Source organism: Drosophila hydei, unplaced genomic scaffold (genome assembly GCF_003285905.1).
Source record: "Drosophila hydei strain 15085-1641.00,03,60 unplaced genomic scaffold, DhydRS2 tig00008114-arrow-pilon, whole genome shotgun sequence".
Taxonomy (NCBI): domain Eukaryota; kingdom Metazoa; phylum Arthropoda; class Insecta; order Diptera; family Drosophilidae; genus Drosophila; species Drosophila hydei.
This window is the reverse complement of record NW_022045827.1, coordinates 784,997-810,725: the sequence shown is the minus strand read 5'-3', so window position 1 is coordinate 810,725 and position 25,729 is coordinate 784,997. Positions and strand designations below refer to the sequence as shown.

Below are 25,729 nucleotides of genomic sequence, written 5' to 3'. Positions count from 1 at the left end.
AAAAACTATATAAAAAGAGAAAGTAGTGGATAAAAAGTTACCCTGTGGGCTATAGAAAATTATTAAAAATATTTCAAATATAAAAATCATATGGAGAAATATATTATTAAGTTATTAAGAATGGATATAAGAAAATGTTTATTTTTTTTATTATTATTAATTTTTTATTTGTTCACATCTAAAGAACAGAGTATCTTCTGTCTACTTATCTGTTTAATACAATTTACAGGGTATTGCTATACGTGAGCTCAATTGAAATATGTTTTGCAGAATGCCGCACAAATTTGTTGAGCATTAAAATTTCGGGGCAACATGTGCGCGCCTTTTGCTGTAGCATTTGCAATAAATTTCAGTGATTTACGCGAAATGGGGCAAGCGACAAGGATGCACGCTTAACTAACTAAATAAATGTTGCAACTTTCTGTATAGCTACCATCCCTCTCTCTCTCTCTCTCTCTCTACTGTCTCCTGCTTTACTCTCAGTGGCGCTTTTAGCCGCTCAAATAATATGTTGCACTTTAATGGCTTTGACGCAAACTAAATGCGTGCAACCAAGTTTTTAAGTAAAACTCTAACTTTTTTTTATGCTGGTAACGAATTCAACATTTGATATTTGAATAATGCAACAGCTGCTTGCAACAGGTGTGGCCGCGAACATCAATATGACTGTGTGTGTGTGTGTTGTAAAAGCTTTTAGTGCCTAGAGCTGTGTATGCTAAGCAGCTTGCAGAGGACACACGCGCACAATGAGGTACGCTGCACGTTGCATGTGGCATGTGGCATGTAGCTAGCTGCACTTGGAATGCAAACTGCAGTTGTCATTAGCCTGTACTATAAGCATTCGCCCTGCCACCCAGCAGCTTCAATCTCGAACCACATTCCTTTGTAATCTTTGGTAAAAAGTTTTCGCATTAAGTCGACTCGTGATACTCGAAAAACTATTATAGAAAAATATTTTTGCCAAGCTTGGGCACTTTTACATTGTATTAGCTGTCAGCGTGAGTGTGTGCGTGTGGGTGTGTGTGGCTGTGTGTGCGTGATGCTATGAACTTGCTATTGACAGCCAACAGAAGCTTTGCGGCATGCCAATGTGGGCGTGCCACAGCCTCTGGCAAATACAACTATTTGCCGCGATGTGTGAGTGTGCGTGTGTGTGTGTGTGGGCTTAAACCAATGCACAGTGAAACGAATATCCTTTTTCATGGTGAAATTGTTGTGAATAAATTAAAATATATGAGATATTGATAGACATATAAAACTATATATATTAAGTATAGCCAAAAAGAGAGGTAAATATCATGAAATAAATTACAGAGCGCAATAAGCCTAACTGCCTGTGATCTATAGTTTAGCTGTAGTCAATTTATAGGCTGTCTATAGTATATCTATAGTGTGTCTATAGTCTGTCTATAGCCTGTCTATAGTCCATCTATATTCAATCTATACTCAATCGTTTGCCAAACTAATTTGTCCTCTTTAAAGCTAATCCCTATAAAATGTTTGCACATTTGTCATCAGCCTGTGCCACTGTGCCGCTTCGGCAGCTTTATACTGTTGCAAGCATAGATTGGCACTCGATAGACGCAAGTGCATTACATTCTTGCTACGTCACTGGCACGCAATAGCCCAGCTCTGTACAGTTTTTGGGGCGCAACTTGTATGCGTTTTAAGCTTAGTTAACACAAAGGCACATATTTACTTTTTTTCTTCTTTTTTTTTAGTTCTCTTAGTGCAAGTTGCTTGCATAAAATTTGATAAATTCCAGAGCAGGAGCCAGAAGAGCTTTGAGTCTTCGGCTCAGTGACTGACGGCAAATCTAATAAAGAATGCCAACCCAGCTGAGTGGGTGTGTGTGTGTGTAGGTAAAAGGCAATGCGGTCAAAAGTTAAACTACAAAAAGCGGAGATAGAAAAAAGAAAAGGAAAATTGATTTTTGTTGGCTAAACAGTTTTAGTTTTATATCGAAACTCTGTTGGCTTCGTCGCTTCTCTGGTTAATTTAAAATTCAACCAATATTATTTTCAGCTTAAATTGAAAATTTGCATATGCACATATCGAGTTAAGAAAACAATTTGACAAAAAACTTGAACTGAGTGGTTGAAGCTCAGTTTGCGTCGTGGAACCAACTGTTGCCCTGGTGATATGTAACTTGTCAGAAGTTTGTTGACGCGCAGATTAAGCGATGTCTGAAGCAACAACATGTTGATGCCACGCCAGGGATCATTTATCAAGGAGTTGGCTTCAGACACTCACACACACACACACACAATCTAGCATCTGCATAGTTCATAAACTAGGTAAGCGTGGGAGTTGAAAGCAAATTCATTTATGACTACGTGTTGAGTTGTTGTGTTAACATGATAAAGCACTTGTATTTGAACATTTGGGAATTCATCATATATTCTGTTCATAGCAAATTTTTCAACATTTTCAAATCAAATATGTATTTTCTTTGAACTCACATTACATCAGACTCAAAGTTACCTAAAAGCGTTGCTGTCCACAATTTAGCTGAAACTTCAACCTCAACTCTGCTTTAAGTGTTGCCTAGGTCTATCAAGACATCAAGTTGCAGCTAAGTTTTCCAGCTTACACCAATTAAATGAAACAAACAGACTTTTTGGCTAGAGGCATTGTTGGGGCTTAGTTTGTGCCTGGTCAGCGCCTGCTGTGCTGCTTGATTAAGTTCTCAGCGTAAGACGAGTATATTACTGCTGGCCTGTCCCTGATGTCCTTTGGCAACCCAACAAATCACAACAATCATGCGCGTTCAATTGCGCATATTGATTGTCAGCATAATGGGACACAATCGCAGCGTTGCGGCCAAGGAAACGGTCGAGGATGTGGCTAAGGATGTCAGTTATGGGTGTGGAAGTGTGTGTGTGTGTGTTGTGTGTATGCATTGGCATTGGTTTTCAGGCCGGGTGTTGATTATGTTTACAGGTCACATAGCAAGGCCGCCGCCCACCTGCTGTGCAGTACAGCTCAAGTCCGTTACGTTTACTTTTATGCCTGACACGGCTGCTTGGCCCTGTCAACTGTGTCGGCAATACCCTGTAACCAAGACAAATTGCTTTAGCAGGGTATAACGATTAGGAAAGAAGAGAGATAGAGATAGAGATAGAGATAGAGATAGAGATAGAGATAGAGATAGAGATAGAGATAGAGATAGAGATAGAGATAGAGATAGAGATAGAGATAGAGATAGAGATAGAGATAGAGATAGAGATAGAGATAGAGATAGAGATAGAGATAGAGATAGAGATAGAGATAGAGATAGAGATAGAGATAGAGATAGAGATAGAGATAGAGATAGAGATAGAGATAGAGATAGAGATAGAGATAGAGATAGAGATAGAGATAGAGATAGAGATAGAGATAGAGATAGAGATAGAGATAGAGATAGAGATAGAGATAGAGATAGAGATAGAGATAGAGATAGAGATAGAGATAGAGATAGAGATAGAGATAGAGATAGAGATAGAGATAGAGATAGAGATAGAGATAGTAGCTGTTGCAGGGTATCGTTAGGTCTGTCATTAGAGATAGAGATAGAGATAGAGATAGAGATAGAGATAGTAGCTGTTGCAGGGTATCGTTAGGTCTGTCATTATCAACAAAAAAGCACTGCTGCATATTGTTGCCGCTGGTTTGCGTGTGTCTCAGCTGTCATTTGTCTGTGTCAGCGCGTGTGTTCGCTGGTAGCCGAGACGCCGAGAGCGGCAAGGATCTGGCTCATCCATCTCACATGTGCGAGTCCTCTAAACATTGTCGCGCAGCTGTCTGGCCTCTGCATTGCATGGGGGTTAAGAGTTGCCCCCCTAACCAGAAACCCCAATAATGTTGCCTCACTGCGTGTTGTGCGTGTATACGTGTGTGTGCAAGTGTGTGAATGTGTATGCATGTGTGTGAATGTGTGTAATTGTGCGCACCATGGGCAACCTCGTTTGTCATTGTAAATTATATGGTTAAATTGTACGTATGCCTGATTCCGTAGGCCCTCACTGCCGGCCTCTCTTCTCTGTAGCTAGTTCCTCTTTAAGCATAAACTAGACAATCATGTTTTACTCTTAACGTTTTTACTAAACACAAACAACAATAAAATGCAAACTCTGGTCAAGTTTTATTATAACTGAATATTCATAACCAAGTGTAGCCACCAAATAAAACTGTATACAGCTCCAGCGTTGCTTTGGTTCCAGGCTTAGCCCAAATTCTCTCAACAATTTCCATATCCATATCTTGCACATATGCGCAACCAACAAAAAAAACGGGGGGGTGAGACCCATATTAAAAATACTGTTACAAAGTCCAGTTAAAGTCAGGCCAAAGCCGAAAACAAAATGCAAAAAAAAAAATAAAAAATAAACAAAATAGAAAGAGATGTAAAAGTTGAGCAACGAAAAAAGTAAGCGAAGGATATTCAAGAAATATAAAAAATTACAAAATCATTTTCATGCCAAAAATTTAATGCTCTTTGAAAAGTATATATTATGAAAAACATGAATTTAATACTCTTTGTAAAATAATATAATAAGAACAAAACTCTAATATTAAGTAAACAAAATATTTATGTATATTTTCTTTCTGTTTCTACTTAATTAAGTTTAGCAAAAATCAAAAAATCCAACAAAAATGACAGATTTAAAAAAAATTCATGAATAATAATAACAAAATTTATAAATAATCTAAAGTTAAAATTTTTAATTACATTTAAAAGTTAAATAAGAAAACAATAAATATGTATTTTTAAGCTGTATGCTTTCTTATTTCGAGTTAATTATAATTTATAAAATAATTTTAGAATATGAAAAAATATTTTAAAAAATAAATAAAATTCATTCACTTTTTTTTAATATAATAATTAAAATAAAATTTAAAATTTAAAAAAAAAATTGAAAAAATTTAATTTATTAAAATAAATATTGAGAAGTTCTCAACTAGCTTCACATTTTACGTTTACCCCTTGTAAGGGTATTAAGCATATTATGCCACCAACTAAGACCTTTATGTGAGCGAATGTTTGTTTTTATTATGCTCAGTAAACTGTGCTCAAACACATTTGCATTTATGCACAAGCACTTGAAATGCATATGGAAATGCACTTGATACAAGCTTTTTTCAGTGAGTTTATTAAATTTCACTAGCTGCACGCTGCACTTAATTAAAATAAAAAAAAATAAGAGACGAGAATTGAAGGCTAAGCCTTTAATTAACACTCTCTAAGTGAATTTCTGAGCTGGCAAAATCCAACAAAATTCACACGACCTCCGCGCCGAGCTGAACAACCAGTCCACACACACAGAGCACTTGATGAATTAATCTCTCTCTCTCTCGCGCTCATATGTGAACGGCTCACGGCGCACTTTGCTGGCGCATGAATACCCTGTAAATAGGTATTAGTGCGCTAAAGGAAAAGTATGAGGCAGTCGCTGAACATATTTTCAGATAATTCGTATAAACAGAAACGTGTTTAAAAGCAATTGTCTTGAAGTCATATTTTACTGAGAAATTAAAAAATCATTGCCTACTTTTCAGCATGATTCATTTGGCTTAATTTCCTTATAATCAAATACTTTTATAGCATAGCAGAAGTAAATATATATTTATAAAATATTCCATTATTTTTTGAGTCAACATAAAATATATTAAAATTAGTCTAATATATAAACAAACTAGAGTTATTCTAGTCCTCTTAGTCTCTAGCACATCTCGTCGCCTGTCATTTGCGGCTTAATCATGCTCATATGATTTTGTTTGTGTTTCCGTGTGTCACTTTTAGTCGCACTTTTCCTCTGGTGTCTCTGACTCAGCCGTCGCGCCGCGTCGCGTCGCATCTTCATCATCGTCGCGTCGCGTGCTATATATGGCCGCCATCATAAAGTCATTTAAGCATATAAATTGCACTTTTATTCTGCCCGCTTGTCGCACACAACACAATTATCCAGCCACACGTTCCGTGGATCTGTGGATCCGTGGATCCGTGGCGCAATGCTAAAAACACATGGGAAACTCACGAGTTGCACAGCGACAGAAGCCAAGTATTTTATTCTCGCGGCATGACAGACACAAAGCGATTCTTTAATCATGCCTCAAGAACGTGTTTGTTGCGGTTGGTGAGACAAGACTTGGATTTGAGTTAGGAAAATAATGCGAATGCTTCAATATATGTCATGGAAAATAAAAGAGAAAATTCAAAATCAGGTTAAGAATGTGCGCAAAAGTCACAGAGAGCAATTATTTCTTTTCAAGCGCATCAGCTTCAGCAGCAACTAGTTCGGAATAAGAATGTCTTTAGATTTTGCTAAAGAACTTGGCTTTAATCAAATGCTGACTCATTAGAAGTATTTTATATGTCTGTGAAATTGCAGTTCCATTAACGTACGTTTAAGCTGCTGCTAGAGCTCAACGGCGGGAGTAGAAGCGCAACCTAATTAATGCAGCGAGCCCACAGTTAGTTCATGTGCTGTGGCTGCTGAAAATGATGCATTAATAATGCCACGGCTGCCAGCACACACTGCCCAAAAATGACAACAAGCTCATTTGGCCATTGAAACAGGATGTGCGCTGGCATTGTCCTGCTGGCGAGTGCTTTGCATACTTTTTGGGCGACAACAACAGCAAATTACAATGCAATTGCAGCCTGTGCAGGCGAGTGTCTGTGTTCGTGTGTATTCAGTTGCAAAATTTATGTGTGTTTGGCAGCATTTCCTGCATTGACATTTACTTGCGGTTATTACCAATGCACCAGCCCAACGGCCAACGGGGCAGACCAAAAAGCGAGACTAATTTTGCATAAATGAAAACTGAAAAGTGGCAAAACCAAAAACTGGGCAAAGCTCGAACAACTGCAACTGCATTTTGGTAATATTTTTCGGGATATGTTTACGGCTTCGAGTTTTCAACACTTTTGCTGCTCGTCTGTTTTTTTTTTTTTTGCTTTTTTGCGGTTGACCACATCCGGTTACATGTTGGCCATCTGTCTGCCTTTAATGTGGCTGGGCATGGCCTCTGCATTTCGTTATGCAGCTGTTCCCCTTGTTTATTTACCAAAGTCAGACAATTCCCACATTGCCAAGCAACAAGGTACTCGAGTATAGACATACAGCAGCCAGCAACACACACACACACATGCATCGACATCCATTTGAACCCCCAGGCAGGCATTGAAACATCTGCATTGAAACACTTCCTATCATGTGTGGCCCACAAAACCCGAAACCAAGTTCACAAATTGTACAAATCATTGATGCTCTTTCGAACCGTTTCAATTGGAGCTATATTTATATATGTTAACCAAGCTATTTTGCCAAGCTAAGTGGTAGACAACATATAGCTTATATAGCCAATTATATATACATATATATTATATTATGTTATAATATATATAGGGAAATAGAGAATTGTTTTCTAAGCTCTTTTATTTTTGATTAGAGCACATGAGAATAGTTAAGAAGATGTCACACATACTCAATATGCTCATAATTATTATAAAATTTATATTGTAATAATCATAAAAGTAAATTTAATTGAGATTAAAGATTTCTGCGAGAATAGTTTATTTTTAAATACTTCAAATCTACATAAACTGAATCTTCTGAAATATAAATTAATGATGTCAATATTATCCTAAAAATAAATCAAGACACATAAATTTAAAGTTTGTACTCCTGACTCGCGTATAAATCTATAAAAAAAGCGATACGATGAAAAGTATCTATTAAGATTGAAAGATATTAAGATTGAAAAACTTTATAATTAAAAACCTATAAATAAATCAAGTCTTATATGATATAAATTTACATTTTTACAACTTAAGCCTCATCAAATTACATTCAACATGACTTAATATCAATTAATTTATTATTATATTTATTTCGATCTTGTTCTTTCAGATGTTTTTGAAATTTCATTGGGTTTTCAAAACCATTTTTTTTTGTTTTAGATTTTTATTTATTTTTATACAGAGTATTCCCTCACATACAATTTACTACAGTCAGAAAGATTGGCCGTATCAAGCTCTCTTATTCTCTATCTTGCTCTCTCACTCTATGCCTCACTATATCTCTGAAACGATATGATTTAACTGCACAAATATTCACACCAGGAGCAAAACTGTTCAAGCACATTTCAATTTGGTAAATGCTAAAAGATTTCATTCTAAGTGATTGTTGTTTCTCTGCTGATGGCTCTGAGACTTGTAGTTGTTGAAATAAAATGGCAATTTCCAGTTCACCTGTTTTAGAGGAAAGCAAAAGAAATTACAAAGAAGCTTAGCTTACATTTCAATGTTTATTATTTTAGATTAAAACTGCATAATTTTAATATTAAACTTGAAGTTTAAATAATAAAAGTTGTAGCAAAACTTGACAGTTTACTTTGAAATTCATTGAGAAGAGCAAAATAAATGGAATTTAAAATGTTTTTTTCTTTGTTCTTCACAGCAATTTGTTTCAAGTAAGAGGCTCTGGATATGCAGCTGGATTAGCATAAATAATCGAAAGTTTTTCTAATAAAATTTATAAATTGATTGGGATTTCATTTTTTTTATTTTTAGAAAAATACCAATAAATATGAAAAAGAAGTAAATATTAAAATATTATTAATTTTTATATATTTACATAAATAAAATTCCATGCCGCAGCTTTCCTTTATTAGAGCAACTACGCATATTTCTGCGTATAATAAAACTTTTAATCAGTGACAGCAGCAACTAGAATTGCTTGTTATGGTTGAGAGACAGGCTGCCGAAATTCGATTACATTCGACACGACACACACCACACAGTACACAGCACACAAAAACACACATACACACACTCATTTAGTGCTATCTATAGACAAGAACATCATTTTAATGCTTACATAAACTTTAATTAAAACAACTTTGGCAAACGTTAAATAGCAGCGCCGCAAGCAACAAAATACGCACACACAGAAAGATAGATATGCACGCACACACACACACACACACAAAGCGAGAGTTTTTTGCCACTTGACATGACGCTGCTAATGAAGTGCATGAATACCTTAACAACATGGAACGCTGCCTGTTCTGCGTGTGTGTGAGTGTCTCTCTGAGTGTGTGTGTGTTTGTGGTAGTTGTGTGTGCCTGCTCATAATCATTTTGATGGGCACGTAAAATTCTAACTAAAATCACTCGAGAACCCATCTACCATCACATATGTATGCATGCTTGTATGTCAGACTCTCCCAAAATAGCAGCTTACTAAGCTGCTGCAACAACAACAACAAGAACGCATGCCACAACAAACAACACCACTACAACTACAGCACGAGTTGGCCAAAATTAATATACAACATTTGCACGTGACTTTGATATTGAAAGCGTTTGTGCTGTGCACTTCACAGACTGCCGCAGCCTCGAGCAGCTACGCCCCCTTAAGTATGCTATACAAAACAGCGCTCAACATTCATTGCGACACACACAAGCACACACACGTACACACATACATGTAGCCTGTATTTCACTAGGTCTGGATTTATGCAAAAACTTTGGCAAAACATAAATAGAAAATAAAAAAAATTTAACAATTTCTGCTTTTTATTTACAAGTTTGCTTTAGTGATAAAGCGCTGCAGAAATAGGCGAGGAACATGTTTGGGTCCTTGTGTGCGTATGAGTGTGTGTATGTGTGTGATATAAGCTTTGTACTTAAACCTAAGAATATTAGATGTTAAGCTTATGCTCGCTTAAGGTATTCATTGAAGCAGCATTAACTACAACTTTTAATTTTTCATTCCTAATGTCAAGTTTGACATTGAGTTTAACATGTTAATTAAGACTTTTTAAGAGTTTTCTCTTCAATAACTTTCGTTAAAATTTCCATATTTAATATTTTATTGAAAGTAAAAAAAGCTAATGTCAAATTTAACTACTTGTTAAAAATATTCTAAAAAATATAAATATTTTTGAAAGAAATAAATTAAAATTAGACACACTTGAGTGAACATTTAGTAGATCGAATTGACATAGAGTGTAACATGTCGATAAAATAATCATAGAAATCAAAAATACAATTAACATATGGTTCAATAAGATAAGTATAAATCTTGACTTTTAAATTTGTCTTACATTTAGCACATTTATAATATAAAAATTTCCGAAAAGATCAAAGTTGACATTCAGTTTAACATATGCATTAAGTACTTTACATTGAATTTTATGTTCTAATTTCCCTCTCTACTTGGCATTCATCAAGCAGAGTATACAATTTAAATTTTATACCACTGATAAATTTAACCTCATGTTAAACATGCAAACTGTTATCAGTTGTATACACAACATTTCAATGCCAATGAATAGTTTCAGTTAAGCAAGAGAAATAGTCTCAAATAAATTGAACAGCAATCGTATTAGTACACAAAAACACACTTTACACACGCACACACGCCCATTAAACCTTATGCTGACCCCAATTGCAAAAAAAAAATAACAGAAATAAGTCGAAAATCCTTTTATACAGTGTAAACGTCTTGGCATGGAGTATTTTACATTGCTTAGATGTATGGAGAGGAGTAGCAGTACTCGAACTCGCAACTCCTATTCGTATTTATAGTTCCTTTTTCTGGGTGCACGTGTTTGGAATTTCAATTGAAAATTATTTACAAAAGCCTTTCCGGGGGCTTCCACAATTGTTTTTTGAAGGGGGCAGCATAAACTGTTGCTGTTTGACCTTTTTTTTTTGTGTGCATAAAAGATGGGAAAAAATCAATGAACGCACACACACGCATAGCTCTAATACCTAAATACATATAGGGCTCTATGTGCTCGAAGGCACACTTCTCAATTATTAAACAAAGGCAGACTGACCGTAGGCCGGCTTAAAGATAGAATACCCACAGCTGCTGGATAATATAATACAATAATTAGGTAATTAATCATATAATGCACACAACAACACTCCGGGCGGGTCATTAAGTCGAATGAGCTCGGCTTCCCCGAGCACCCCGCACCCAGATCCCCGACAGGCAACACAAATTGCTAATTAAAGATAAACAAAACACTTTAAAGCGCAACAATACGTCTACGTTTGCCCGCGGCACATTATGAAAATTGAAAAGAAAATATTTAATTATAAACAAGTGGACCAAGTGGAAACTGAAAAAGTTTACCTGTTGTACACACAAAAACACATTAGATGATAAAGACGACAGGCAGTGTGAGCGAAACTTCTTCGGAAAACTTCCCAGCAAGCTAATGCTATTTATTATGATATTTAGCAAGCACGGCTTGCCGCTTTCATATTTATATACATATATATATACATATATGCACACACATACATATATTCTTACATGCATTTCAGCTAAGCGAAGCTTCTGTTCAAAAAAGTTTGAAGGGAACAACTTTTGATATAACTTGAACAAAACTTGCATAGAGAAATTTGCAAAATATGATTTGAACAGAAATTTTCTGTAATCAAATTTGTAAAGTCGATTTATTTTCAAGTGATTTTAAGCATATATTTTGGAAAGATTTTCGTTTTCAAAATAGAAATAGTATAGCTTTTGTCGTATATTTAAATATCACTTCGACTAAACAAACTTAAATGATGTTTCGAAAATAATAGAATTTCTAAATATAGCATTTAACAGGAAATCTAAAAATATATATAAAAAATATTTATAAAGTAAAAAAATATATATATAAAATATTGGGAAACCATATCAGGCTTCTTCAATGATAAGACTTTAATATTTCACAATAAATATATTTAAAACAAATTTGTATCTTTTAAACATTTAGCCAAGAATTTTAATTATAATTTATTTGATGATTATAAGATTGGAATTAGTAGGAAATCTTATTTTGTACTGCATTTGAAGTCATTAAAAAAGGCTGAAGTCACCAACTATAAGCGTAAGTTATGTGCTCGTAAATCATAAAGCAAACACTCAAACTTATTTTTTCACTTGAACTAATTTATATCAATTTATTTATAAATATATATATCTATATTTATTTTTAAAAAATATATGAAATTATTATTAATATTATTTATAATTTTTTGTAATATTTAAAAATATAAACAAATCGTTTAACGCTTAGAATAATTTTCAAATATTTACTTTAAAGCGCTTAAAGCTCAACGAAATGATTTACAAAGAAAATCTGCTTCAATTATGCTACAAAATTCAAATAAAATCAAATACAGCCAAGCAAAAAAAAAAAAACGAAATCAAATAGAAAGTAAAAGTGGCCAGCATATACATATATATATATATATAGCGGCTAGGCTGGCAATTTAAAACTCATCAATTCACCTAAAAGCCGCGCTCCAAAAACAATTGAGCTATAAATGTTTGTTTACTTAAGGCGACAAAACGACAAAATAAAAGTTTGGAGGGAAGCAAAAAAAAGTATACAAAAAAACAGAAAGCACAAAATAAATATTAAGATAAAGCAAGACCACAGAGAAAATTGCAGGCAGAGCCCTGAAAAAACCATTTACTGCTGCGTTTTTCTTATTTATGCTCGCATTTTGCGTAAAAAGTTAATAATTGAAATAAAATACGGAGAAAAAAATAAAAATAAGAAAAAAAGTAGTCAAAAAAGAACAATAGAAATTTTATAGCTTGACGCGCTGCGTAATGCGCATGGGAAATGCCCCGCCCAAATCAAAGTATCAATGAAAAGCTATCCCTACCCGCATACACGCACACAAGCACCAATACATATCTATATATATGTGTATATATGGTAGGTATATAAATATAATATGCCGTATGCCCCCGGCGGAGTTGTAGCAAAAATTTAATCAAGCTTTGGCCAGGCGCACAAATAATTTTCGCAAATTCGTTTACGGCATTTTCTTTTGCAGCCTCCGTCCATTTTTCTGTTTGGCCGCTTCTCGAACCACCCCCCTCGACCCCTCGGGTAATGGACATGCAAAACGCTTTTTAATCCCAGCAAAAAGGGAAAGCTGGACAAACGCATTGGCCAATTTGCGTCCGAGTAGAAAAACTGTTACTGAACACCGCAGGCTGAGCGCAGAAGACAGCAGGCAGCAGGCAGCAGGCTGTCAATGCCGCAGGATGCGCATAAACTGACAACGTCGCAGTGCGAAGTCTATACAGTATATAAACCTATCTATATATATGAAAGGAAAATTATATATTTGATTATTTAAGTATGCGCTGATGCAATCAGGACATTCTTGACAGCTATAATCGAATGCTGTTCAACTTGAACCAATTGCTGCTGCTGCTGCAGCATAGTTGTTAAATTTTTATATTTATCATTATCGCTTATCGATTATTAAGTTGTTTTGGTGGCATAATAAGGTTGTATTTAACACGAAAACAAATGAGAGCGGTCATCTATAAATGTTTATAAAAATTGCTATTAAACGATTAATTCGATAGTTTCTCTCTTTAACATAACAAATCAATTTATCAGAATATACTTCACTATCGATATTTATCAATCTAAAATCGATCATTTTCTTATACTATCGAAACTCTTATTTCTTTTATTTTTACTTTTATTCCCACTTTTTCATTACATTCTCGATTTTCTTATTTCTTTGGCTATTTTTTTCTATTTTAATTCATTCTTATCTCATCTTATATTAAGCTAATAATTTCTATTGTTAGTTATATCATGAAACTGCATTATTGCCACTACAATTTCAGATGTGGCTAGCTTCGTTTTTAAACGGTTCGCTGCATCATTTTGTTGAAACTATTCGCATTATTATTGTAGCTTCTTTTCGGGTTTTCCGCATTTTCCTTTTACAACTTTTCTATTTACGTATTTCCGTATTTTATTATATTTTATTTTGCTGGCAGCGCTCTGCTGCTCTGCTTTCAATAACTGTGAATAAAATGAATAGATGGCACCCATTGGCAAAATCTCATTGCCCCGAAAATGCTTGGGGCAGGACGACGCACAAACGACCCACTAAGGCGTTTTTGTGTTCCCAATGCGGTTTATTAAAAATAATATGCATTTTATATGGCTATATGAATTTTTATCAACAAAAAAAAATTAAAATAAAAATATATAAACATTTTATAAGAATTTAGTTTAGCTCAAAATTTAACAAACTTTTCCAGCTGGCAGCCAAAGGCTGTTGGCCAAATGTCAGCTGAAAGTGGACGGCTTGCAGTTTTGTCGAAAATCCACACAAACACACTCGAACTCGCTATCCCTCTCTCGCTCTCTCTCTCTCTCTCTCTCTCTTTCGCATTCGAACGCGAACAGCTTTTCATTTGGTTTGGGGTTTTTCTCGCTTCTGTTTTTCTCATATTGCGCATTTGCATTTGTATCTGAATCCAGGGCAGCTCAAAGATTTATTTGTCAGATACGCTTTGGCTTGATTTATGAAGGTGTGAGTGCGTGTGTGTGTATGTTTGTATGTGTGTGTGTATAGCAGGACACTGGGGAGCTAACGAGCCGAGTTCGCGACCCCCTGTTCACCCAAAACCCTGATAAGCTCAGCTGCCCGGCACTAAGCTGTCAAACTTCAGCTGTGTCTCAAGCTCCAACAACCAGAAATATGTTGGGATACAGTCAAAATTTGGAAATAGCAAACTGAAACTGAAGCCGCACGCTACGGTTGGAGCTTGAGGTGAGGGCCAGCATGTTGTCGAACAAACCGCCACCACCATTGAATCCGGATCAGCCGGTGCTGTACATCGAATGCTGTCGCGCTCACACAGACTATCGAAGACGCGCCAGTGAGCTGCACGCATCACTGGCGGAAGCACTGCGCGCTCTACAGCCGGACTTGGAGCTGCAACTGCGTGTCAACGAGAACAACGCGCCCCGCCTCGGCTCCTTTGAGGTGGCCATCGCCGCCACGCCCACCGAAGATGTCGAGTCGCGACAAGTACTATGGACTGGACTGCAGCGTGTCCCGGTCTCCGCAAAGGTGCCACACGTGGACGATATCATAGCACCCGCGTGCTTGGCCTTGAGACTGCGCCACAGTCAAGCAGGCGCCAGCCACGTTGACCTGGTCCGTTACAGCGACGGCGACATTAACAAGATATTGCAGAGGCGCAGCCTTTCGTAGCACAAATTTCAGTTTCAGTTTCCTATTTCACTTGTATTCAAATTTTAAGTGTAAAATTGCAGTGAATGAAAATTGTACATTAAAAATTTTCTTTTAGAAGTCAATATTCGTCTATTGATATTATCATTTGCAGTTAATATTAACTTTCTGTCATCGCTATGCACAATTTCCTGATTATACAAAACATTATTTAGCTATATTTGCTCTATATGCATACTCGACTTTATTCTGTTTGTATTTTGATGTATTCCATAATATTTTCCTCTCATACTTTGGCCTCTGTGCAACAATTTCTTGCTATTCATAAGTTATAAAGTTTTTCTTTGTGCGTTAAGTTTGCCAGGATCGACAAGAACTAGCTAGTCAGAGTGCTCGACTAGCAGATATTCTTTAAGCTGACTTGACAAAAGTCCAAGACTTTTACGTTAGAAATTATTTTCTTTTATATTTTAAGGGAAATAATTTAGAGCCGTTTTAAAAGTTAAATAGTTTGTGCTTCTTAATAAAAATAGAGATTGAAGTGAAGTGTAGATAAAGCAATTAAAATGTAAAAGTTATCGATGTTAAAGTTATCGAAATGAGCAAATATATCGATTGTATAGCATACAAAATATAAAATATAGAATATATAATATAGAATATAGAACATAGAATATAGAATATAGAATATAGAACATAGAATATAGAATATAGAATATAGAATATAGAATATAGAATATAGAATATAGAATATAGAATATAGAATATAGAATATAGAATATAGAATATAGAATATAGAATATAGAATATAGAATATAGAATATAGAATATAGAATATAGAATATAGAATATAGAATATAGAATATAGAATATAGAATATAGAATATAGAATATAGAATATATAATATAGAATATAGAATATAGAATATAGAATATAGAATATAGAATATAGAATATAGAATATAGAATATAGAATATAGAATATAGAATATAGAATATAGAATATAGAATATAGAATATAGAATATAGAATATAGAATATAGAATATAGAATATAGAATATAGAATATAGAATATAGAATAAAGAAGATAGAATATAGAATAAAGAATATAGAAATAGAATATAGAATATAGAATATAGAATATAGAATATAGAATATAGAATATAGAATATAGCCGATCGCCTCTCGCCTAAAGCCTATCGCCCCTAGCCTCTCGCCTCTCGCCTCTCGCCTCTCGCCTCTCGCCTCTCGAATATAGCCTCTCGCCTCTCGCCTCTCGCCTCTCGCCTCTCGCCTCTCGCCTCTCGCCTCTCGCCTCTCGCCTCTCGCCTCTCGCCTCTCGCCTCTCGCCTCTCGCCTCTCGCCTCGCCTATAGCCTCTCGCCTCTCGAATATAGAATATAGAATATAGAATATAGAATATAGATGAGAATGTATCTTTTTCTACCTATCAGTAAGAAATACAGACAAATATGACAACCAACACAAGGAGCTAAGTAGATGCAAACTTTATACTAAGTAGTTGGCATCATATTTTAACAATGATGTGTAATTGCCGGCAATAATAGTGCAAATTTTCAGAGCAGTTGTGAGCTGCCTGGTTATGGTCTGTGCCAGCAGCTGTTCCGCTCTGTTTTGTGAGGCAGGCGGCTGTTCATTTGCGCTCTTGACACAAAAAGCGCTGCGAGTGTAGCGGGGAGTGCGGCGTAGCGAAAGGTTTTGTTGCCGTTAAGACTTTTGCCTGGGACTGATAGCTGCAACCCAGCAGCCAGCCAGCAAGTTGAGTGCTGAAATTCAGCATCATTGCACACACACATATAGAGAGACAGTCCCCTGCATGTAGCACAATAAATCCCTTTTTAAAGCAAGTGGTGTATGTGAATATGTATGTGCATTGCATTTTGTTTGGCTAGCTTTGCTGCACGCTTCACGCTGGCTTGCTGCATGACTTAAGTTTTCAACACACGCAGACACTCACAGGCACACACATACGGCAGTCATTAAACCAACACATGCGCACTTGGCAACTTGTCAGGACGTGCTCTGTGCGTCCTTTAAGAATCCGGCTAGCTTGAAAGGCAGCATAAGTAGTAGAAAACGGCAGCATATTAATCTTCTCAACAACAACAACAACAAATGTATAAAACAATAGCTGAAGCAGCAGCAGCAGCCCGCTGCATTCTTTGCACTGGCTTTTCTGCCTTCCTTTTGCCTTGCCAGACGGAACACGATATTAAAGCCTTTCTGCCTGCTCTTGCCTTTGTATTTCATACAGTGTACGAACTGAAGTTCATTATAAATAAAATGGATCACGAGCCTGACTTTTTGATTTTTAAAGTCACTTTCAGACAGCTGCCCTTTGAGCTATGCTCGACGTGCTGCAAAAGATGTAGCTTTATGAATAAATGCGAAACTTAAGACTTGGGCTGACTATAAATCGATGCAGAATGTGAATCGATGAGGAATAGAGTGCTGTCTATCGCTACACATATTTTTAAAAAAAATTTTAGTAATAGAAATATGTCAACTTCATATAATTTTCCATCACAAACATGTATAATTTTTTCTACATCCGGAACTTTTGAAAACCCTTGCTATATAGAGTCAAGATTAATATGAATTAATTTAAATATTACAGGCTTTAATTTTATATTTTTATAGACTTATGAGAATTGCCTTGGCATTTTTAAACTGTATATATATACTGTATATATATACTTATATACAAATAAAATATCACACTCTGCGAAATGAATTCTATAAAACAAATATTTACCTTTTATTTATTAAATTGCAATCAAATTAAATATTTAAATATTTTTACTATGCACACAAATATATTTTAAAGGTCAGCTTAATTTTTTTGTAATTTTTAGAAATACATTAATATTTTTATAAAAATCCATTCATTTATTAATCATGTTACGTTTTATGTCATTTCCTTTTTATAATTTTTTTTTTTTTCATTTTGCCAAACACGCGTCATTTATATTTGCTGCTGCTGCGAATCTTTAACAAGATGGAAAAGGTTAGTGAAAAAAGTGCTCGACTGGAAGTTACTCTGCAAAAAGCCAACTGGAGCTCTTTCAAGGTTGGGCACAATATCGACTAAAAGTTATTAAAATATATAAATAAATATATATATGTTTAAGTCTTGAACTCATGGCTATATATGAAGAACATACAACCAATATTTGCGTTAAATTATATAATAAATAATATAATAAAATAGTAAAATATATAGATTTGGCAATTAAATTTAATTCTTTCTTGTTCAAGCAAAGCTTGGTAATAATCAACTTCTGATGGAAGCAATTGGTCAAATGACTGCATTAATCTAAGAATTACTTAGATATCCAAAAACTTGTTAACATTGTATGAAAGAAGATTCAGATTAAAACTTTGAGAATGTCAAAATTAATGCCACGAAAAAAAAACAGAAAAAAAGATGACAATTTTCAAGGAAACTTGAAGAAATAGTTTAAAATTATGAAAGAAAATTATGTAGGAATCTACTTTAATGCATATAACTATCTTATATATAGTAATATATAGAACTAGTTTTTCTTTGAATACAAATACTTCAATAGATAAATGCACTTCTTCATCAGGCTTACCCACAACTCATAATACCTCATAACTAATTCAATATCTAAGAGGTATTAAATAGATAGGTACACAAAAAAATAAGAAAAGGCTGCTGCATTTTATGCACATTTAATGCTGTTGGCGCACATTTTGACAAACCGAGTTCAGGATTCACAGTCACAGCGACGACTCGGCGTGTCTCTGGCTGCAGTGCTTTAGATGCACAGCGCCAACTGTCAGTCGCCTTAAGGACTTTGACGTTCATTTAGTCGACGCGTTGGCGCGCGCACTGTCAGCTGCCTGGCCGTCCTTTAAGCCAGTCTTTCTTTTTTTCTCTCTTAATAGATTTTATCATTTGACTTCCATTAGTCGGCATGGGATGGCGCGGCAAGGCTTGAAAATTTGCGACGCTTTCAAGTTGCTGAAAAATTCACTTTTCTGATTTATTTGCAAATTGGAACAAACAAAAAAACTATAGAAAAGACTAAAGCGGCAAATGGTTTTTTATTTATATTCAAAAGATTATTTTCCTTTGCTTTCAAATAATTTGCTGTCTCTCAGCGATTAGCAGTAAGGCGCACAGCTTAATATAAATATTTATCCCAGTCTCCCTGTTATTAGATTTTACTTTCAACTTCTCGTAAACAAATTCCTGCTGTATTTAGCTCAATTAAAACGTTTTAGTACCGTGCCTTGGCTTATCAATATTATAGCTACTGCGCGCTTTGCACGACAAATCCGTTTTGAAAAGTTAATTAAAAAATTTTGCTTTTGGCTGAAGTGGGCGCCAAATACATATTTTTTTCTATGTTTCATGCTGGCTATTGACAAATTCTCGAAGCTGAATTTCTAAAAAAAATAGTTTAAACAACAAACAAATCGTGGCTAGACGATACCCTGCAAATAGTTGTGTAGTTGAGAGTTAGTTAAAGTGTAAATAAAATGCTTATATAATAAGATGAGCAGAATCGATATTTATCGATTTAAGAGGTAGCTGCCATATGCTCAATATACGTGGAGTTGATAGCTAGATGCTCAATTTGTGTAAGGAAACTATGCTTGAAATTTAAGGAAATACGAGTCAAGCCGAATCGATACTTATCGATTTTAGAGTTAGTTGCCATATGCTGGATATGTGTGCAGTTGGGAGTTAAATTCAAAGTTTGTTCATGAAATACATGCTTGAGCTGTAAAGAAATACTTTAAGCAGTATCGATACTTATCGATTTTTACATATAAATTGTTACATATAATTTGAGCTTGTAATAAGCTCAATTTGCATACCAAAAGTTAGCAAAACTACACATTTTTAGATACACCAAGCTTAGTCTCTCCCCAAAGACCTTTTTCAGCACTCACATCAAACGAATATGCCCTCCTTTGAGGCATATTTCCATACACAGCATAACAATTTATAAAAAAGCCATGCATTTTATGATTTTTTTTATCACAGTTCGATCGACTAATTGCTGTCTATGTGTTTCGCAAATGATTTTTATTTTTATTTTTATTCATTTTTGTACTTTTTGCTGTGTGTAAGTGGGTAATATGATGGTTTTATAACGAGTTTGCATTTAAATTGACACGCATTTCCGCAGTTATCGACAGTTATATCAAATGCAGGCAGCTGATTTCAATTATGGAAATTAACATTTGCCATAACTTTTTGATAGGTATTGTTTTGCGTGCAGGCTCGCACATGAGCTTCTCCATTAATGTCAAATGTTTGTCCATTGACATGATGATCGAACATTGTTTTATATGAGCCAAATGCTCAATTATCTGCAGCCAGCTTGTCAAGGTCGATTTGTGGTTTAAATCAACAATTGGGGCATGAAAGTGAACTGCATGTAGAGCATCTCGATTTCAATTAAGAGACGACAGCAGGACACAAGCAGCAGCAGCAGCCGCAGCAGGTGCTGGCAAATACACGTTACGAAGTGTACGAAGTGTAAAGCGAAATGAGAAAAAAATGCAAATACGATTTTGACATATTTCCTGAGCGAATGCCAACCAAACAGACAGTCAGCCGTACAGAGAAAGACAAAGACAGGTGGACCGGAAAACTGGAGCGTAGCTAGTGAAAAGTGGAACTGTCCCTGGCTGCGGCTCTGCCTTTGGCTCTGGCGCTGGAGACGAGGTCAGTCAGCCATGCGGTTGGGTCAACTGACAACTGACGCGCCTCACTTTTTGGCAACTGGGCACTGCGGATTGGCATTGGATTTCGTATCGTCGTTGTTCTGGCAACACTCGAAAGTGACACTGAAACCTCAAGGAAATGAATGCGGTTTAAGCTTAAAAATATGCAGCAACATCAACCATATGCAAGCGGCTATAAAAAGAGGCCAGAAGACTGATCAATTGGGAAATATCTCAAATATAGGTAGAACGTTGAATTGCACTCGTTTCCATTTGATTTAAGTGTAAGCTGCAGCAAAGCATTCCATCGCCATTCGTTAAATGTATATAATAATTTATCAACAATATAAAAATGTGAAAAATTTTACTTCTCTTGTCATTCGATACGAACAAAATTTTTTGCAGTATTCGCTTACGGAAATTCATTAAAAAAAAATTTAAAATATTGAAATACACTGAAGAAAAAAAACAGCATTTTCTGTGAAAAGGAAGTGAAAAAATTCTTAATATACATTATATTGATTTACAAAAAAAGCAAATGTAGCTGTTGGGTATTAAGGTTTTAAGAGTATTAAAATATAATTAATTTAATGCCAACGAAAATAGGTTCAAATAATAAATAAATGTTAATGTAATTGGTTAGAATTTGAGCATATAAAAGAAACAGCTAATAAGCTGATTCACATTAAGCTATGGCAATATAATGCAAACAAATTGTATTGCTCATTAATGACTTCATATATTAAGTATACGCAGTGAAGCGCAATAAATAAATTGTCGAAGTCAGATTTTTAGGCACATAAAAAGGAAAATCCGTGTTGGAATCTTAGACAAGTTTATAACAATGTGAATAGAAATACTCCAAGGCAAAGTTACACATGATTAATAGTTAATAAAACATAAGCTTTACTCTAATTTATAATAATAGCAATAAATACCATTCACAAATATAAAGATGTGAATGAAAATTTATTTGCGATTATAAGTAAGCAATGTTTTCTTTAAATTAATAATTTATTATGCCAAATATTTTAATGGAAATATTATAAGCTATTTTATAAATTACTAAAAAATAATAACAATAAAAAATATCTCTACATATTTGAAAAAAAATATGCGCCCTTAAAAGTAGGCAATACTTTTTTTAATTGTACATTTATTTAGAAAATATATAAAAAAAAATATTTATAAAAAAAACTAAAAAGAAAATAAATTTATAAGATAAATTAAAAAATATATTTTAAAAATATATATATATTAAATATGTACTTAAATACATATTTAAAAAAAATACAATTATCAATATAAAAAAAAATTAAATTAATCCTTATATGGGTTATATCAAAAACTAAACAAATATATATTTAAAAATAATTAATAGTTAAAATTTCAAGTATTTTTAAAATTTTAAATAATTTTAAAATTTGAAATATTTTTAAAATTTTTAAATATTTTACCTTTCAATATTCCATATTTAAAATTATATACGTGTCGATTTGAAAGTGCTTTTGTTTATGGGAACACATCAAATGTTGCAAAGCCCCAATTGTAGGTGCAACGCTTGGCCCACTTACACCAATAACCCGATGCAAGTGTCGCTCGCTGCATGATCTATGAGCGAGCATAAATTTTTACTGCAGCAGGCGCAGGGGCAACAAAGTGGCATAGATACTGATACTGAAAACAGTGTGGCTGGCTTCGATGTCAACGTCAACGATTCAACATTTCGATACGAATTGAATTGGCAAACAAAAGTTGGGCATATTATTATAACTAGAGCTTGCGGACAGAGTGGGATGGCAATGTTTTCTTTTCTTTTCTCTCTTTTTTTTTGGTTGCAAAAATTTGTAGGCCGAGCGCTAAAAACTGATTGCCGGAAATGTTTGTAATTGGTTACACATGACCGGGAGGCAGAGGCAGAGGCAGAGGCAGAAACGGAGAGTGGCTGGATCGCAACACAGCAATGCCACATGGGCATTGTGGCAGCCCGCGTCGACTATTGCAGTTTTAAGCATTATTGTTATTATTTGTTGCAGCTGTAGGGGCTGGTTAATGATTTATGCATTCGCTGTGCATAGAAATGACATTGCGGGGGGTCCGAATGCGCTGGGCTAATTTAAATGCACATTTGGGGCACACAGTACGCCAGGCGCGCATAGAACCAGCAGCAGAGGGGTGAGTGAGGGTGGCATACGCTGTCAGCGACTGGCTGTGATTTATGCCTCTGCCTTAACAGCGACCACAAATATTAACAGCCACTGTAAATAGCAGTCGAAGAGTGCAAGCTAAGCGAAGAGCAAATGTCCCATCAACATAAAGAGAGTTGCTGTTAACAGTCGCTGTTAAGCGAAATAAGAGCATACATTCTGCTCGCCTAACAGCGCTCTTAACAGTCCAACGCTCTTTGCTGTTAGCGTCACAGCAAAAGCCAATTGTTTTGCCATATGAACGTAGGTCAGTAATTTGTGCGACACGTGCAATATAAATCAATTGGGTGAGCTTCTTTATTATTAATATTAATTTAAGATTTTAATATACATTTAAGACTTCTTAACAATTCATGTATTATAAACAATTTAACAGATAAGACAACACATGGCAGGCAGTTTTTATTAATTGATATTTTGTGAATTTTAACCTTAACTATTTGAGCATTTAAATGCATGCAGCGAGGGTTGACTATAAGGTGGACAAAACTCTTTTTCATACGGAAAATGTTTTTATCTTAATGACATTTGTTCTTTAATTTTATATTTAACATATAAAATAATAATTTATTTATGCATATTATATGTCTAAATCATATAATTTATTTATAGCAGAATATAACAAAAATAATAATATAGAAAAAAAAGTTAAATATAATTATAAATTGAATATATAAATTAACAAATATATAAAACATTCAATTTGTATTAAAGTTATTAAAAAAGTCATACTCTTATTCAGACTTTATAATTATAATTATATATATTATAATATAACAAAAATAATAATATAGAAAAAAAAGTTAAATATAATTATAAATTGAATATTTAAATTGAATATATAAATTAACAAATATATAAAACATTCAATTTGTATTAAAGTTACTTAAAAAGTCATACCCTTATTCTGACTTTATAATTATAATTATTTTCTTTTATAAATCCTATATAAAATATAAAATAAATATAAGTGTGACAAAGTCTTGTCCATAGCGCAAATATAAATTGGCTTTAAGATAACAAATTCTACACACTACCCTCGCAAATCGCTGCTACTATGAGAGATAAATAACTAAAGATTTTGCTTATAATTATCTTGAATAAACTGAAATTAAATACAATCAATAAAATAGCCATATTAATGGCGCAAATCCTATTCAAGTAAGGAAATAAGTTTAAATTCATAGCAGAATTTAATATCATTTCACATCATAGTCCCTCAACAACTCAGTGGCAAACACAAAACTTATTCAAAAATTAATTATCTAGAAGTTTGAGTTAACTCTGCATAGCTCTCACATAAGCTGCCTTTGTTGTCTATGCATGAAAAGGAACTGATATACTAGACAAGACTTTCATAATGGTCTCTGAGCAAATATAGTAGAAAATATATGATTTGAAAATATATTTTAGTTTCTAATTTATTATTGAACAGAATTTTCTTTGGCCATTGGCTGATTAATGAGCCATACACATTTTGGTATAACACAATTTTCTGTGCGTCATGTTACACTAAAAACATTTATGTGCACAATGGAAACACACACACACACACACATAGACAAAGTGAGAAAATTCTATTCATAAGAGCATAAACTAAAAACAATTTACAAAATTGTTGCTTTGTTTTAATTATGCGCCAATAATAACAACAACAACAAAAATAATAGCAACAGCTTCTAGCTTCCATGCCATGCACAGTCATGGCCCCGCCCACATTTGATACGCCTCCCACCACATTAGCTAAAATCTAAATATGTTTTTAAATTCAGCAAAGTCATGACCAAAAACAAATTGAAGAGCAGAATAGAAAGAGAGAGAGAGGGGGAGCGAGCCAGAGCGAGGAAGCGGCCACTGGGTCTAATGGAGCCAACAATCAAATCCAAAACCAAACACAAACCCAAACAACAACAACAACTAGGGCAACACTTTAAAATCACATCTGTCTGTGGCATGAGCCGAGGTCGATTCTGTATTTAAGTTCATTTAGCTGCAAAACAATGAAACGGGCGCTACATACACAAACGTATACATAGATAGCCGTCTAAAGTTAACACACACTGCAAATGTTGAGCTTAAATCTTATTTATAAATATTCTATATATAACTGAATCTATAGAATATACAATTTTACTATAAGCTAAGCTGCTTTAAGAGAAAATATAAGCATTTTAGAATTTATATATATTTTTTTTGCAATGTTTATGAAGAAGTTATTTTGTTACTATTATGGAAATGTTAAAATGAAAATGTTACAATGAGAATGTTATGTAGAAATGTTATAATGGAAATGTTTTAATAAAAGTGCTACATAGAAATGTTGTAATGAAAATGTTATATAGAAATGTTATAATGGAAATTTATTAATGAAAATGTTATATAGAAATGTTATACTGCAAATGTTATATAAAAATTTTCTAATATGTAATATGTAATTTTCATTAGTCTGCTAAAGTCTTTGTCAAGCTGATCAAAAGATATATATATATATATATGTATAGATATATATATATATATGGCAAATACAGTTCCGATAAAGATGTATCAATATAAGTTCTAAAATGAAAAACAATTTCTAAACTAACAGTTCAATTAACATGCAGTTTAACAGCTGTTACGCTGCTTTTACATTATTAAGATAAAATATGTAAATAAATATGATAGAAATATCGATATATCCATATATATATATTTATATATATATATTTATATATAGATAAAATTGAGACTCTGCTAACTGCAGCTGTTAAAGAATTGAGGCCAACTAAAATCTT

General features: G+C 34.1%; 1 protein-coding gene across 1 annotated transcript; it reads left to right on the top strand.

The window, feature by feature from the left end:
* Positions 1-14,470: 14,470 nt before the first annotated feature.
* Positions 14,471-15,077, top strand: LOC111594212 (selenoprotein BthD). Its single transcript, XM_023307410.2, has one exon. It carries the CDS (start codon positions 14,608-14,610, stop codon positions 15,040-15,042), a length of 435 nt encoding a protein of 144 aa, XP_023163178.1. The 5' UTR covers positions 14,471-14,607; the 3' UTR covers positions 15,043-15,077.
* The last annotated feature ends 10,652 nt before the right edge of the window (positions 15,078-25,729 follow it).